The 15,323-nt window shown below is 41.4% G+C and overlaps 1 protein-coding gene across 1 annotated transcript; it reads right to left on the bottom strand.

Moving 5' to 3' along the window:
- Positions 1 to 2,272: 2,272 nt before the first annotated feature.
- On the bottom strand, positions 2,273 to 8,372 carry LOC131907896 (cystatin 10-like). The gene is made up of 3 exons (XM_059258960.1): positions 8,124 to 8,372; positions 3,325 to 3,438; positions 2,273 to 2,356 (listed from the first exon to the last, which is right to left on the bottom strand). Exons 1-3 carry the CDS (start codon positions 8,370 to 8,372, stop codon positions 2,273 to 2,275), a joined length of 447 nt encoding a protein of 148 aa, XP_059114943.1.
- Between the last annotated feature and the right edge of the window lie 6,951 nt (positions 8,373 to 15,323).

The following is a 15,323-nucleotide window of genomic DNA, read 5'->3' as shown; positions in this document are numbered from 1 at the left end:
ACTCTTTATGTTCATCCTTGAAGTATTTTCTACCATTTCCCAACATCTCCGCAGCCTACATCCTCAGCATGCACTGTTGCTGGTGTCCCCTTTATCTGTAACTCATAGTCCTACAATGTCTAAGTGCATATGCCAGAAAGTATAGGATAAACTAGTATCTTAGTTCTGTGCTTGAAGTTGAGGCTAATAGCCTTTTACTATTAAAAGCATTCCTTTGAAAATGTTATTGCCCATGGAGGTTGCAAATGCTTGAGTGCAATGAAGTCAAGTAGACAGAAGGAGCTTGCCTGGTGTACAGAATGTGCTTCCTGGCCCACGCTCAATTGTTGGGGAAAATTTGCTGTGTGAAAAGGATGGATATAGAATGGGAGAGGTCTGTGGGTTGAATGGTAGGTAGAGTCTTGGCAGAAGCCAAGAGATCATTTGTGACACAGTCAGGAGAGGTTTGTCTAGGCCGAGATACTGGGCATGGGACCCTGGTTAGATATTGTTGGCTGGGGAGAAAGTGTGAATGGGAAGGTCAGGAAGACTCTAAAGGCAAGACCCTGAAGAAGGTGGGAAATATAGCTGGGTAAATAGGGTGGATGCAGCACAGAGGGAGCCTGGAAATGGTGGTGAGTCATGAATAATTTTTGATGTGTTTTTTAAATTCATATTACAAGTGTTTTATGAGAATTTTTGCTTCAGCATTCATCAGAAATATTAGCCTATACTCTTCTTTTGTTGTTGGTGAATCTTTGTCTAGTTTTGTTATTAGTAAAATATTGATTTCATAAGGCAAATTGGTAGAGTTCCATCTTTTACAGTTCATAAAATAGTTTGAGGAATAGTCATGTTAGTTCTTCTTTAAAGTTCTGGTAGAATTTATTAGTAAAAATCCATCTAGGCCTGGGTTTGTTTGCTTGTTTGGGAGGTGTTTTAAATTGTCTTCTCTATTTCACTGCTTGATAGAAATGCGTTTAAGTTGTTTATGTGTTCTGCATTTAATTTTGATAGTTCTTATGTACATATGTATGGATCCTTCCCTAGATTTTCCAACTCACTGGACCATATGTATTGAAGGTATGCCATAATGATCTTCTAAATTCTGTTGGTAGCTGTTGTAATGTCTCATTTGTGTGTGTGTGTGTGTGTGTGTGTGTGTGTGTGTGTGTGTGTGTGTGTTGTTTGCCTCTGTCTTCATCAATTTGTATATTCTATCTCTCTTTTTTGGTTATTTGACTAAGGATTTGCCAATCTTGTTTATCTTTTCAAAGAAATAATCTTATTTATACATTTCATTACTTTCTGACTTCAATTTTTTTCTATTCTCTGGTGTGATGCATGGGCTTGTCCTTGCTTTCTTTAATTTTTTTTAAGGTCTTATTTTATACCAGGAAAGAAAAAGGCCCAAGAGAATCCATCTATCACCCCCATAGGTCACAGCAGGGTTTCTGCCTTTTGGATTATATCACTCCACTTCAGATGCTGATTGGTGTTTTACTTATCAGACACACATGTGTGAGTACACATACACACACACACACAAACACACACACACAAACACACACACACACACACACACACACACACACACACACACTTCTCAGCTCTCTTTCATGTAAGTTCCTAACCCTATCATAGATAGAAATAGATGGGAATCATTGTGTGTAGAATCTCTGGAGATTTCAGATATGACAATGATCTCTCCCGTTGGGTCATTTCACACCTAAATGAGGTTGGCTCTAGCTGTGGCACCATCATTTGCCTCACTGACTCCTTTTCAAGGCTGTTTCCTAACTTAGATGGCAACAGCTCAGCATCCTTCTCCCACCCCCTTCCATATCTCTCAGGAACCATAAACACGTGGTGCCTGGGGTAAAAGCTGATCTCCTCTATCTACTCCCAGAACTGAGTGTCCCCAAAGCAGGTAGTGTTTCCTGTGATATGCACCTATGAGTGTGAAGCTCCATCTCCTGAGTGTTCCATACTATTTTCTCCCACGCATTTGGACAGCAACAACTCAGAAGGAGCTGGTGGTAGTGTTTTATTGAGAAAAGGGTGGACGATGGACTCCACAGTGATGCATTTGAAAAGCAAGTAGAAGAAATCAACACGGGACTAGCCACTTAGGTGTGCAGGGTCTATCTGCAGCATTCTTCTCTACTGATCTCTTGGTGCTAGCATTCTGAAGAGACATCCTCTGGAGCTGGGATCCCCTATCTGAGGAAAGGGGAGCTAAAGGAAAAGATAGATCAAGGGCAAATAACACAGTGTAGCCTGGCATAGTTCTTCAGGCATGGTAACAGTTGAAATGTGTCACAGACATCTTGTTTTGCTTGGCCACAGTGTTGATCTCGAAATTGCAGGTTATTCTCTACAAAAGGGGGGAGAGAGGGACAGTCAGTTTAGGTTACAGCCTGAGGTGTCACAGTGGAGTGGAAATGGTAGGAGTGAGACAACCATACCTCCCTATCGCTCCTGCTAAGTCCCAAAGTACTCAGACTGACTCTGCAGAATGCGTTCAACATTTCTCTCATCGCTGCCCATCCTTCAAATGGCACCTGCCCCTTACTCTAGCGGCTTATGGGATTCTGTATCCCCCTTGCTTAGCATAACTCTGTAAGGAACAGCTTGTAAATGAGGCACAGAATCCCCAGAGTCAATCCAGAGAATAAGACTCAGTGTCTCTGAGTTCCTTCACCTCCAGAACCTAGACCAGCACTAAGAGGGTCATGGACTGAAGAATCAGGGGTGTGAAAACTTCTGAAAATGGCAGGGTATAGGAGGGGTGACAAGAAGAATGCAGCTATCCCCAGGACCATAGTATTTCAAAAACCAGCTTCACCTCTGGAGAGACTAGGAGCATTTCCACGTAGAGGGCCATCGTCCCTTCAGAAAATTTCCTTCTCTCTTGGAACTACTCCTGAAGCTGACTATATCATTTCAGCAGGCAACATTCCTAAAGTTAGTACTAACTCCTAAAGCTAGTACTCAGATTCCCAGGAGAAATTCACTGAGCAATTGGAATTAACAGTATGGCCAAATATACTCACTCCTGTACCACCTGACATCAGTAAGGATTTGTATCAGCATAAACTGACATCACATAATTCATATGTACCTATTCCATAAATCATCATACCCTATAACACATGCATACTTACACACACACACACACACACACACACACACACACACACACACACATCCCTTTTCTCAAAATTTTATATAACTGCACACAAACCATCCCAGATGCATGTGCACTCATAAACCTACAGGTTTGCACACACCCCTCCCTGCAAGGTAATTCCTCATCTTGCAGGTTTTGATCCATGTGCGTACCTTCTGCTGATCTGGCTGTTCATTGAAGGGACAGTCAGCCAAATCAGACTGGGTTTTGGTACATGTAGTTTGGCCAAACTTTATTTTCACATAGAAGTTCTTCCCGGCCACTACCTAGAGTGAAAAGATCAGGATTACATATATCTTACCAGTCAAGTTCATATGCAGGCAGTCAGTCTACATTACAGAGTTAATGTGTTCATAGTTCCATCCATGAGCTGCTGGAACCCAGAGAACACACTAGCTACCTTTCAATAGGGGAGCACAGGCTTATATCACAACTCATTTCCTTCTAAACAACTCTAAGAGGGTACCATATTCTGAGCAAGAGCCGAATCAGAATATGGACAGCAGAAGGCAAGGAATGACGGTTGTTTCGGTGGGCTCAGGGAATGAAGACAGAGTTCTAGGGAGATAGCCATGGATGATGAATACTTCCCAGGGCTGCTCTGAGCACAAACAAAAGCTCTGGGTTGCACACAAGACTAACTCAACCCTGCTGACTGTGACTCTGGAGTCAATGGCAGTGGTAAACTCTAGGAAGGCCTCGGGATGATGACTCACCTTCAACGGTATCCTCAACACAGCACACAACCCATAGAAAGCCCATTCTCTCCATTTACCAGTAGTTTTCAAGACTCTTTTCTTTACAGGGTAAGGAAATGTGGGATTTTTACACCTGAAGATGATATAAGGCAAAAGGAAGGAGGCTCTAACCGCCTCATCTTTTAGTGTGATTGTCTATGATGATATTTTTCTTTCTTTATTTTTGCTTTTTTAAAAAGATTTATTCATTTATTATGTATACAGAAGAGGGTGCCAGATCTCATTACAGATGGTTATGAGCCACCGTGTGGTTGCTGGGAATTGAACTCGGGACCTCTGGAAGAGCAGTCAGTGCTCTTAACCTCTGAGCCATCTCTCTGGCCCTATTTACTCTGATTTTTGCTTGTTCATTTTATTAGTTTTTTTTGAGACAGATCTCTCCATGGAATCTAGGTTGGCCTTCAGTGTTGTATAGTTGAGGATAGCCTTGAACTAGCAATCCTCTCATCTCAGCTTCATGAGTTCTGAGATTATTTGCCTGACCACTAAACCCTATTTAAACCTACCAAACTTGACTTCTTGGGACTAGAAATAAGATACTTGTGCTGGCTTAATTTGTTTGTTTTATTTTGTTTGTTTGTCAACTTGACACAAGCTAGAATCATCTGAGAGAAAAGAACCTTAATTGAAAAAAATGCCTCTATAAGATTGAGCTTGGGCAAGCCTATGGAAAATTTTCTTGATTAATGTTTGAAGTGGGAGGGCCCAGACCATTGCAGATGGTGCTACCCATAAGCAGTGTTAGGGTCTCAGGCTGAGACCTAACACACAGGTAGTCCTGGAGGCATAAGAAAGTAAACTGAATAAGCCCAGAAGCATCACTCCTCCATGGCTTCTGCTTTGGTGCCTGCCTTGAGTTCTTGCTCTGACTTTTTTCAGTGATGGAGTGTGTGATATGGAAATGTAAGCTGAAACAAACCTTTTCCTCCCTAAGTCATTGGTTTTTTTTGTTTGTTTGTTTTTATCACAGCAATAGAAGCTCTAACACTTGCACATCTTCCATTTTTCTGTAATCAGAGATGAGTTTAACCCATTCCCTACACCAGGCATCGCAGATGAAACTTGTCAGGAAGGCAAAGAATCACGAGGTGAGATACCTGGAAACAGGGCTCTAGTTCTTATCTTGAAGAACCAGGAGCAAGGTTCTCAATGCTTCTGTTCCTGGATTCCCCTCACGTAAAACTAGATCCACCAACTCTATGGTCTATAATTCCTACATTTTCCTCCAATGGCGTCACCAATGGCATGATCCACAAAGCACCATGACACCTGGGAAGGACATAATATGTCCAAGTCTATGATAGCAGCTGATTGCTGGAGCAGAAGTAGTACTGATCTTGAGTCATCTGAATGTTCAAAAAGGGACAGAAATGAGATTTACACATATGTGTATGGACCATGTTGCAGCTGTGTTGCTATGGGCTGACTGAAATTGGACACAATCTATCCCATGAAATCCCCAGCCTTTCTTTTTTTTTTTTTTTTTTTTTTTTTTTTTTTTTAATTTTTATTTTGCAATACAATTCAGTTCTACATATCAGCCACAGATTCCCTTGTTCTCCCCCCTCCCGCCTCCCTCACCTTCCCACCCCCCAGCCCGCCCCCATTCCAATCTCCTCCAGGGCAAAGCCTTCCCCACAGACTGAGATCAACCTGGTGGACTCAGTCCAGGTAGGTCCAGTCCCCTCCTCCCAGGCTGAGCCAAGGGACCCTGCATAGGCCCCAGGTTTCAACCAGCCGACTCATGCAATGAGCACAGGACCCGGTGCCACTGCCTGGATGCCTCCCAAACAGATCAGGCCAATCAACTGTCTCACCCACTCAGAGGGCCTGATCCAGTTGGTGACCCCTCAGCCATTGGTTCATATTTCATGTGTTTCCGTTCGTTCGGCTATTTGTCTCTGTGCTTAATCCGACCATGGTCTCAACAATTCTCGCTCATATAAACCCTCCTCATTCTCGAAGGGCGAGGGTCGAGGGAAAGAGAGCTTGGGTGAGTGGGAGATCCCAGCTGGATCAACAACAGAGAGGGAGAACAAGGAATAGGAGACCATGGTAAATGAAGACCACATGAGAATAGGAAGAAACAAAGTGCTAGAGAGGCCCACAGAAATCCACAAAGATACCCCCACAACAGACTGCTGGCAATGGTCGAGAGACAGTCCGAACTGACCTACTCTGGTGATGGGATGGCCAAACACCCTAATTGTCATGCTAAAAACCTCATCCAACTACTGAGGGATCTGGATGCAGAGATCCATGACTAGGCCCCAGGTGGATCTCTGGGAGTCCAATTAGCGAGAATGAGGAGGGTTTATATGAGCCAGCCTTTCTTTTAAGCTGACCTTGGAAGTAGGTTTTAATGCTGTCTCTGATCCCTTATGATCTTGGTAACTATTCTATTTGATGGAGGAATGATTCCATGCTACAGAGGAAGAATCCAGGAAGGTCCTCTCTATGTAGAGGGAGATGATGTTTGAAGTATTGGCCATGATAGTCCCATCTTAAGATAATGGCAACAGCCTCCATGTTCCTCCTCATGATACTCAGGGCCACCATGTAGACAGAAGCAAGCCTTCTTAGGACAGTTTGAAAGTACTTGCTTAGTAGACTTAGAAGGGTACCTGCTTGGTGACTGATATTAATTTTGAGGAAACATTAGAGCAACCAGACTGAGCACCATTTGACAGAGTCATGTGTTCCTTATAGATAGGGACTCCTTCTGAGAAATGTGTCCTAATAGGATTACACTGTAGAGAAACAAGAAGCATGTATCCAAGCAAAAATGGCTAGAGTGCTCCTGGGCCTTATCATTGTATGCAGAACATACGGCTGAGCAAGATCTCATTGAGCAGAACATGACTGTTTGCCACGGCAAAATGGATCCGTCCATAATTTCAAGGTCAGAGAATCTGAGTAGAGGCTGTTAGAGTGAAGGACACTTAGGGAGTTGGATAAAGATATCAGCCTAAGCAGGGGATGTCAATCACTGCACATCAGCAAACTGATTGAGTCTCTAAGTGAGGTAACTGAATGTGTCTGTTGATTCCTGATTTTGTAAATGGAATCTTACACTTTTGCAGGATGCCCTTACTTGCAAGAATTGTTCACTGAAGGAAGTATTTACTTTCAATGCATTTGAAAACTAAATGCACATAATCACACACTCCAATACACACACCCTTGAAAGACTGTGAAGATTGGACCAAGTATGGCTGAATGTAACACTGGGGTGAAGGAGCTGCATGGGAGCTGTGTGATATTCTGAAGATTTATCCCTATAGCAACGTGTGTGTGTGTGTGTGTGTGTGTGTGTGTGTGTGTGTGTGTGTGTCTGTCTGTCTGTCATGTCTGTCTGTCTGTCTGTCTATCTGTCTCTGTGTGTGTGTATGTGTGTGTGTTAAAATTGTTCAAGAATGAATAAAAAAGAGACCAGGGCTGGAGAGAGAGTTCAGGAGTACATACTGCTCTTCTGGAGGACTTAAGTTTGGTTCTCGGCACCAATAAGACAGCTCACAACTACTTGTAACTCCTGCTCTCTTCTGACCCTCACAGGTGTTCTCTCCCCCTCCCTCAGACACACAGACACACAGACACATAGACACAGACACAGACACAGACACACACACAGTATACCCATATTTACATATAAATAATTTTAAAAATTTAAACTTTCTTTTAAAAATGTTAAGGGAAAGATTCTTTAAAGATCATTCAGTGAGAGATATCTGTGGGATTGATTTGTCTTTTCCTGTAGTCATTTATATAGTATTTTGCACTGACCACAAAGAGTTGGTGGTAGATAGTTAATTATGGCAGATTCTGACTCTGACTCTGACAGCCTCTGTATTTCTGGCCAGCTGGAACTGGGAAACAGGAAAGAGGTACTAGATAATTATCCACAAATCTCCAGCTGGATTCTAGCTAATCTAGAGGGGATAATTCTAAACATACTCATGGAGGGTTATGGGGCTGCAGATATTTGCTTAGAATATGGTTTGAGCAGCAAGCAGGGATATATATTCATATTATGCATATTATGAATGATTTGTACCACATGCAATGAAGATTATTGTCCCTTGGAGGGACACAGAGGTTGAAGTAACATAGGGGAATAAAGGAATGATGGGGGAACACCAGCAAATCCTATAAAGAACAAATTCATCCCACTATCCCTTGGGCCAGGTACCTACCTGCTGACTGGCGCTCATCACTTGTATTGGTCTGCTAAAGTACAGGTCATTGTCCATATCATTGTAGGTTTTGACAGCAAAGTTCACTACTTTCTGAACCTCCTTATCTGTCAGGTCATCCGGCTCCACTCTACCCACTGCTGTCTGCTTGGCTTCAGCCTTAGTAATGGCTCCAGGGCTCACAGCCAGGACCAGTATTAGAGCTAAAGCAGCCAACAGGGGCAGTGAGGGTCTCTGAAGGCTGGTCATGGTTGGTTTGAGTTGAGCTGAGCTGCAGTAGAGCAGAGGAGAAATGGTCTAGAGTGCTTCTGGTCTGCTGCCTGGCCTTTTAAGCAGCAGACTCAAGCTGCCCAGGTCCTCCTCACTCCACCCCATGTGTCACCACCCCTAGATCCTCCTTTTCCCAGTCTTACCTGTTCCTCTTTGATTCTCCTCTTCTTGCACCTCTGGGCTCTCCTTGCCCAAGTCTTGGCACCTTCTCTTGTGTATTCTCTTCTCCATTCCACTTAGCTCTTCCCCCTAAGTTCCCTCCCAAAGGCTCTTCCTGCTAAGAGCTCCTATCCATGTCACTTTTGTCTTCACAAATGAGTTGTCACCCTTCTGGCTTTGAAAAGCATGGGGTTTGAGCTCAACTTCTACTAAAAAGAAAGAGATAGAAAAAAAGCAGTTTAGCTCCCTGAGGTCTTTGCAGGTCAGGGGCAGCCGTTGTATTAACACCAGGATGTTATTTCAGAGGTTCCAGAAATAACCAGTGCTCTTTCCTGGGGGGAACTTCTTTGCCAAATACACTGAATTAACCTTTATTTGGAAAAGGGGTAAATAATTCCGTTTATACAACTTACAGGTATCAGTCAGGCAATAAATGAACTTCCTAGAGCTTCTCCCTGGGCCTAATCCTCTAGAACTTAGAAACAGATTCTGGTGACTGAGCCCTTAATATGACATTATAGCTGGCAGCTCAATACAGAAATGACATGAATGTATATATAGTTTTAAATTTTCTAGTAGACATATTAAAAATGTATGAAGAAGTAGGTGAATTTTTTTCAATGTGTTTTTATAACTTGGCATATAAAATGTTATTTCACCATGTACAAATAATTCTTAACAGATAGCTTATGTTCCTTGGCTCACATATGTATTAAATCTTTGCATTCTGTGTTTGTACTGTTAAGGCAGATAGTCCCTCAGACTGTCCCTATTTCTAGTAACTCATGAGTATGTGTATTAAAAACCATGATATGGTACAGTCATGTAGTAGGCTGTGTTCTGGGGAGAATAAATTAAGTTCAGGGAGTTATAGGTGCCCCACTTGCTGGAAAGAGAGAGAAGGACAGAGCAAGAGAGATGGGTGACACTGGATAGTTGTGGCAGATGGCTTTTGAGATCTTAAAAGGACAAGAGGGCCTATCTAGGCCACTGAACCAGAACCCTAGGCAGAGAGTATGACCCTGAGACATAACAAGTCTTGTCTCTTCTAGAAACAAGGAGCACTGGAGGATGTCTGAGCAGGAAAGGGATATTGTAGGGTCTTTCACCCTGGCGGGTGTAAGGACAATGTATGTGGGATGTAGGATCAAACTAATAAGAGGGCAGATACATGAAAAGGAATGTAAGATTATGGTCTGTTCTTGTTGCTCTACTCAGGGAGCCTCACTGTGATTCTGACATTCTTCCCTCTGTTTGGAACACTTAACTGGTTTTCCTGAACTCACCAGGAGGGGGATATGATTAACATAGGATGAATGTTCTATTTTATGTGTGCAGAGAAATCTTAGTGAGTGCATACATCTGTGTCACCCCTCAAATGAACCAAGAAATATTCTTGGAAAGCTCTCTTGTGCCTGTACTCTCCCTGATCACACCCAGTTGTCCCTGGCAAGGCTCTGTCTGTGACTTTAAGCGGAGGCTACTATTCCTTTGTTGTTTTCAAAATCTTAGAGCCCTGAAGAGTTACACTAAAGCATCATCAAATCCTGGATGGCAGAACAACTATTTACAACATGGTTCACTGAATATTTGAAGCCCATATTGAGACCTATTGTTTCAAAACATTCATTTCAAAATATCACTGGTCATGGCAGTGCACTTTGTCACCCAAGAAATCATATAGGATAGTGTCATTTCTAAACCACTGACAGCATCTGTTCTATAGTCCATGCATTAGAGAGTCTTTCGGACTTCCAAGCCTTATTATTTAATTAATCTATTTGTAAGGCTATAGCCATGATCAATATTAACCCTCTGGTGTAGATACCTTAGGTTCATGGGAAGTGATCAAAACAACAACATTAACAGAAGTTTGCAAGAAGATGATTCCAGTTTTGTGGATTCCTTGGAGAGGTCCAAGTCCTCAGTGGAAGAAGTCACTGCAGAGGTAGCAGAAACAGCAAGAGACTTGGAAGTATCAGTGAAGCCTGAACTGATTGACATAGGTCTTCATGTGGTTGGCACGTGGAGGACATGGTGATGGTTCAAGACTAGAAAAAATACACTTATTTTGCCAATGGGACATTCAGGTCATGGTGCTTTCCCTTTGGAGATCAGGGCGTGACCATGTTCCATTCTATGCTGGCTTTAGTTGTGGAGTGGCACTGCGTAAGGGACATGTTTTCATGCCCCTGTTCATTGTGGACATGTTTTTCTATTGTGAAATTGTACCTTGACCAAAATGCAACCAGGATACAGAGGTTCCTTGGGGAAGATCGAGCATATGCATTTAGGATGAGATTTTATAAAATGTCAAGGAAAATGGTGTCTATAAGCAATCACATAAATGCAGAGAATAATACTCATGAGTAGTTCAGGAAAATCATCCCAGGTTATGTACTGTGCTAATTCTAAAATAGGATATTTTAACCTTGTAGTAATTTTTGCTTTTGTATTAGTTCCTTACCTTTTGTAACTATTTCAATAATACCCCTCCCCAAATACTTTTAAGATGGCATTGAGTATATTTCAATCTTCATCTTTGTTGAAAGCTCAGGGCCATTTTTTTCAGGCTTTATTGTTCTTGCTATTGTGTGGCATATTCGTCTGCCTAGATGCATTTCTACTTGACTCAAATTTTATTCAAAACCGAAGATATCACCATAATACAAGATTTGATGCAAGGGATGGAAGGGATCTTTTATTTTATTGACAATTAATTACAAAAGAGGTATCTCTAAGCTTGAAGTCAGGAGTAAGTTATAGCTGAATAGTTCTCTCAATAGCTTTTTCTCTAAAGCAACTGAAGCATTTCTTTAGCAATGTTAAATTTTAAAATATTTAATTTAGGGTTGAAGAGATGACTCAGAGGTTTTCCAGAGGGCTCCAGTTCCTAGCACCCATGTGGCAGCTCAGAATTTTCTGTAACTCTAATTCTTGGGAATTGGATACCCTTTTGGATTTTCGAGACAGGGTTTCTCTGTGTAGTTTTTTTGTGCTTGTCCTGGATCTCACTCTGTAGACCAGGCTGCCCTTGAACTCACAGAGTTCTGCCTGCCTCTGCCTCCCGAGTGCTGGGATTAAAGGCATGTGCCACTGCTGCCTGGCAATAAAATACTTTTTAATTAAGGAACTTACATTGTTTCTAGGCTATTGCCCAAAAAGCAGACTCCAGTTCATTGTAAACATAACTTTATATGCACCAGGAAACTAAAAATTCTTGTGATTTGATGTGTTGTTATATTCACTTTTTGTTAATACTGCTAAGCTTTGCCTATAATTATGGATAATTATAAAAGAATAGGTAACTAGCTCTTGGACCTGTCTATAAAATTATTATGGATATGATAGCAACACATAGCTTTTATTTGCAAACTAAATATGATCAAGAAATGTTATCTAAAATAAGCAAAAATTATTTAAAATTTTTATTAAAATTTCTTTTCAACATATTTTGATCATGATTTCCTGTTCCATAAACTCTTTCCCGATTATCCTGTGATACTGGAAGTCACTCTTTCTGCTATAAGAGGAAAAAGGTAATCATCAATGTCACCCAGTTACAAACCCCATGATCTATAATGTGGCCTGTCTAAAAGATATACTGATACAATGCTGGCACAAATGTTATGGAAGTAACCAACCACTTTATTTTTAATTGAATTTAAGACCCACTTCATGAGATGGAACCCATACTTGACATAGCTAAAGTGGTCAATAATCTGAGACTAGATAGGTCATAGGCCCTACGGGAAAACCTACCGGTATTATTCTGCTAAAGGAACATACCAATAAAACAACTCCTAATGACACATTATTATATCCATAGTTCTGTGCATGCATCAACTCTCACAGAGAAGTGCTGTGGGATGTTCTGTATGGCAAATGTGTTGTTCTGATTGGTTAGTAAATAAAACACTTATTGACTAGTCAGGCAGGAGGAAGTATAGGCAGGACAAGGAGGAGAATAAAGCTGGCAAGTGGAAGGCTGAGTCAGAGACACTGCCAGCTGCCACGATGACAAACAGCATGTGAAGATGCCAGTAAGCCACAAGCCACGTGGCAAGGTATAGATTTATAGAAATGGATGAATTTAAGCTGTAAGAACAGTTAGCAAGAAGCCTGGTATGGTCATACAGTTTGTAAGCAATATAAGTCTCTGTGTTTACTTGGTTGGGTCTGAGCGGCTGTGGGACTGGCAGGTGAGAGAGATTTGTCCTGATTGTGGGCCAGGCAGGAAAACTCTAGCTACAGAGAAGCTTCTTATTTCAGAGACCCACATCTTTTTGAGAAATTTAAAGAATTCACACTTTGAGAATTTCATAAATGTATACAATATATTTGATGATATCCATCCCTACTTCCTTCCAACTCTTCCTAGATGTCCCTAATACATTCCTCTCCAAATTTCATGTCATCCTTTTGTAATCCACTGGATCTAATCCATGCTGCCCCTATGTACATGAATGTGGGACCATCCACTAGAACATGGACAACCTACCAAGGGCCATAGCTCTGAAAAAAACTGATTCTTCCTCCACCAGTTGATTTCAACTGGCAAAGGTCCTCAACTAGAGTAGGACTTCCTGGCCTGTTACCCATCTATGTTGTAATCCTGACTGGCTTGATGGCTTGATTTCTTTTTCTTTCTTTCTTTCTTTCTTTTTTTTTTTTTTTGATTTTCAAGACAGGGTTTCTCTGTGTAGCTTTGTGCCTTTCCTGGAACTCACTTGGTAGTCCAGGCTGGCCTTGAAATCACAGAGATCCACCTGGCTCTGCCTCCTGAGTGCTAGGATTAAAGGCGTGTGTCACCACAGCCTGGTGACTGAATTGGTTTTTTGCAAGCCTTTTATGCAAGCACCCATAAGCTTTCTGAGCTCATGAATGTAACAGCCCCACCATGTTGGGAAGATACTCTCTCACAGTAGTATTCTTCTAACTCTTAGAATTATACAACTCTCTTCTGCAATGTGCCCTGAGGGTTGTGTGTGTGTGTGTGTGTGTGTGTGTGTGTGTGTGTGTGTGTAACTGATAAGGAAAACACCAATCAGCATCTAAAGTGGAGTAACATAATCCAGAAGGCAACACAACCTTATATTTCATGCTGCTGTGACCTCTGAGGATCACAACTTGACCAACACCTTAAAGGGCCATATCATACAGCTTTCACTGGTACTGTACTTGTTTGATAACCTATGACATCATGAAGAATTATCTTCCTGTAAAGGGTAACTACATTTAAGCTCATATATGTATGGAAGCTTCTAAAATATTAGGTGCCCACATGGCCTTTTCAAGCATCCTTAGTATGGTTGAGCTCTTCAGCATTACTTTCTTTGCCCCCTCACCTCTCATCATTTAAGCTCCTTTATTATTCCATTTGCCCCTTTCTATCACCTGTGCTCTGCCATCCCCTCACATTTTTAATATATTTCTTCATCTCCTCAGTGCCTCTTCCTAGTTTTCTGGCTTCTACAAGCTCTTCTTGTTAATCACACATATCTAAATATTTGACACTAAGAACTGTATGAGAGAGATCATGTGATGTTTGTATTTGGGGGCCTGGGTGACAAATCAGTACCATTTTCCCAAGTTCCATTTATTTACCAGCAAATTTCATAAGTTCATCTTTCTTTACATCTGAATAAAATTCCATTGAGTATATATACCACATTTTTATTGTCCATTCTTCTTTCAATGGGCATCTTAGTCATCCCATTTCCTAAACAAATAACTTATAAAACTTGTAATTAACAAAAGGAGCAACCAATCTATAATGTGAGTAAAAAAAAATCTATAAAAGACTTCTTACAGAAAAGGTAAACAGATGGTAAATAAGTAAATTAAAATGTGACTCACATCATATGTCTTCAGGGAATTGTAAAATAAGACAATGAGATGCCATCACACTCCTGTTAGAATGGCCAAAATCCAGCACACAAGTAGCACCAAATGCTGATGAGCATGCAGCACCCCTGGGATACTCTTTTATTTTTGTTGGGATTGCAAAACAATAGGGCATCTTTGGAAGGTAGTTGAGTTATTTCTCAAAATTAAATATATGTTTATAATGTAATCCAATAACCATACATCTTGATGTTTTGACAAAGAAAAATCTGTAATGGATGTTGCATCAACTTTGTTCATAACTGTCAAACTTGAAAGCAGCTAGTATACCCTTCAGTAGGTGAGCAGATAAATGAGGACAATATCAACTATGGGCACAAGGAAAGAAATAAAGTTTCAACCCATGAAAGTCATGGAAGAAAGCCGAGTGCACATTTCAAAGTAAAGGCGCCAATACAAAATGGCTACCTAGTACGGAATTTCAACACAAATGCATCCTGAAATAGGCAAGTCAGGGTGACATTGTAAAGACTAGGGATTGTAGTTGGGGGAGGCTGAGTATGAGGAGTACAGAGGAGTTTTCAGAGCAGTAAAACCATTCTGCATGATGCTATACTAATGGATCTATGTCATTATAGGTTTGTCCACAGCCACAGATTGCATGGTCTTTCTTAATTGATTTGAGGGGTAATGGGGTGTGGATACAGGCCATTTGTTACAGAAAATGCATCTTTTATGAGAGAGAGGTTGAGAAAAACAAGCACAGCAAAACTTAGCTTGTTACCAAAATATCTTGTTGAACCTTAGCCTGAACCTCTCCTTGGAGAGCGGAGATGGCTGCACACTGATACCTCCCTCACCATGTTCCTTTGAGGCACTGTCTGGCAGAGGCCACACAGACATATTGGTTGTGGTATCCATTCA

This window comes from Peromyscus eremicus, chromosome 4 (genome assembly GCF_949786415.1).
Source record: "Peromyscus eremicus chromosome 4, PerEre_H2_v1, whole genome shotgun sequence".
Taxonomy (NCBI): domain Eukaryota; kingdom Metazoa; phylum Chordata; class Mammalia; order Rodentia; family Cricetidae; genus Peromyscus; species Peromyscus eremicus.
This window is presented reverse-complemented; position numbering and strand designations above follow the sequence as displayed.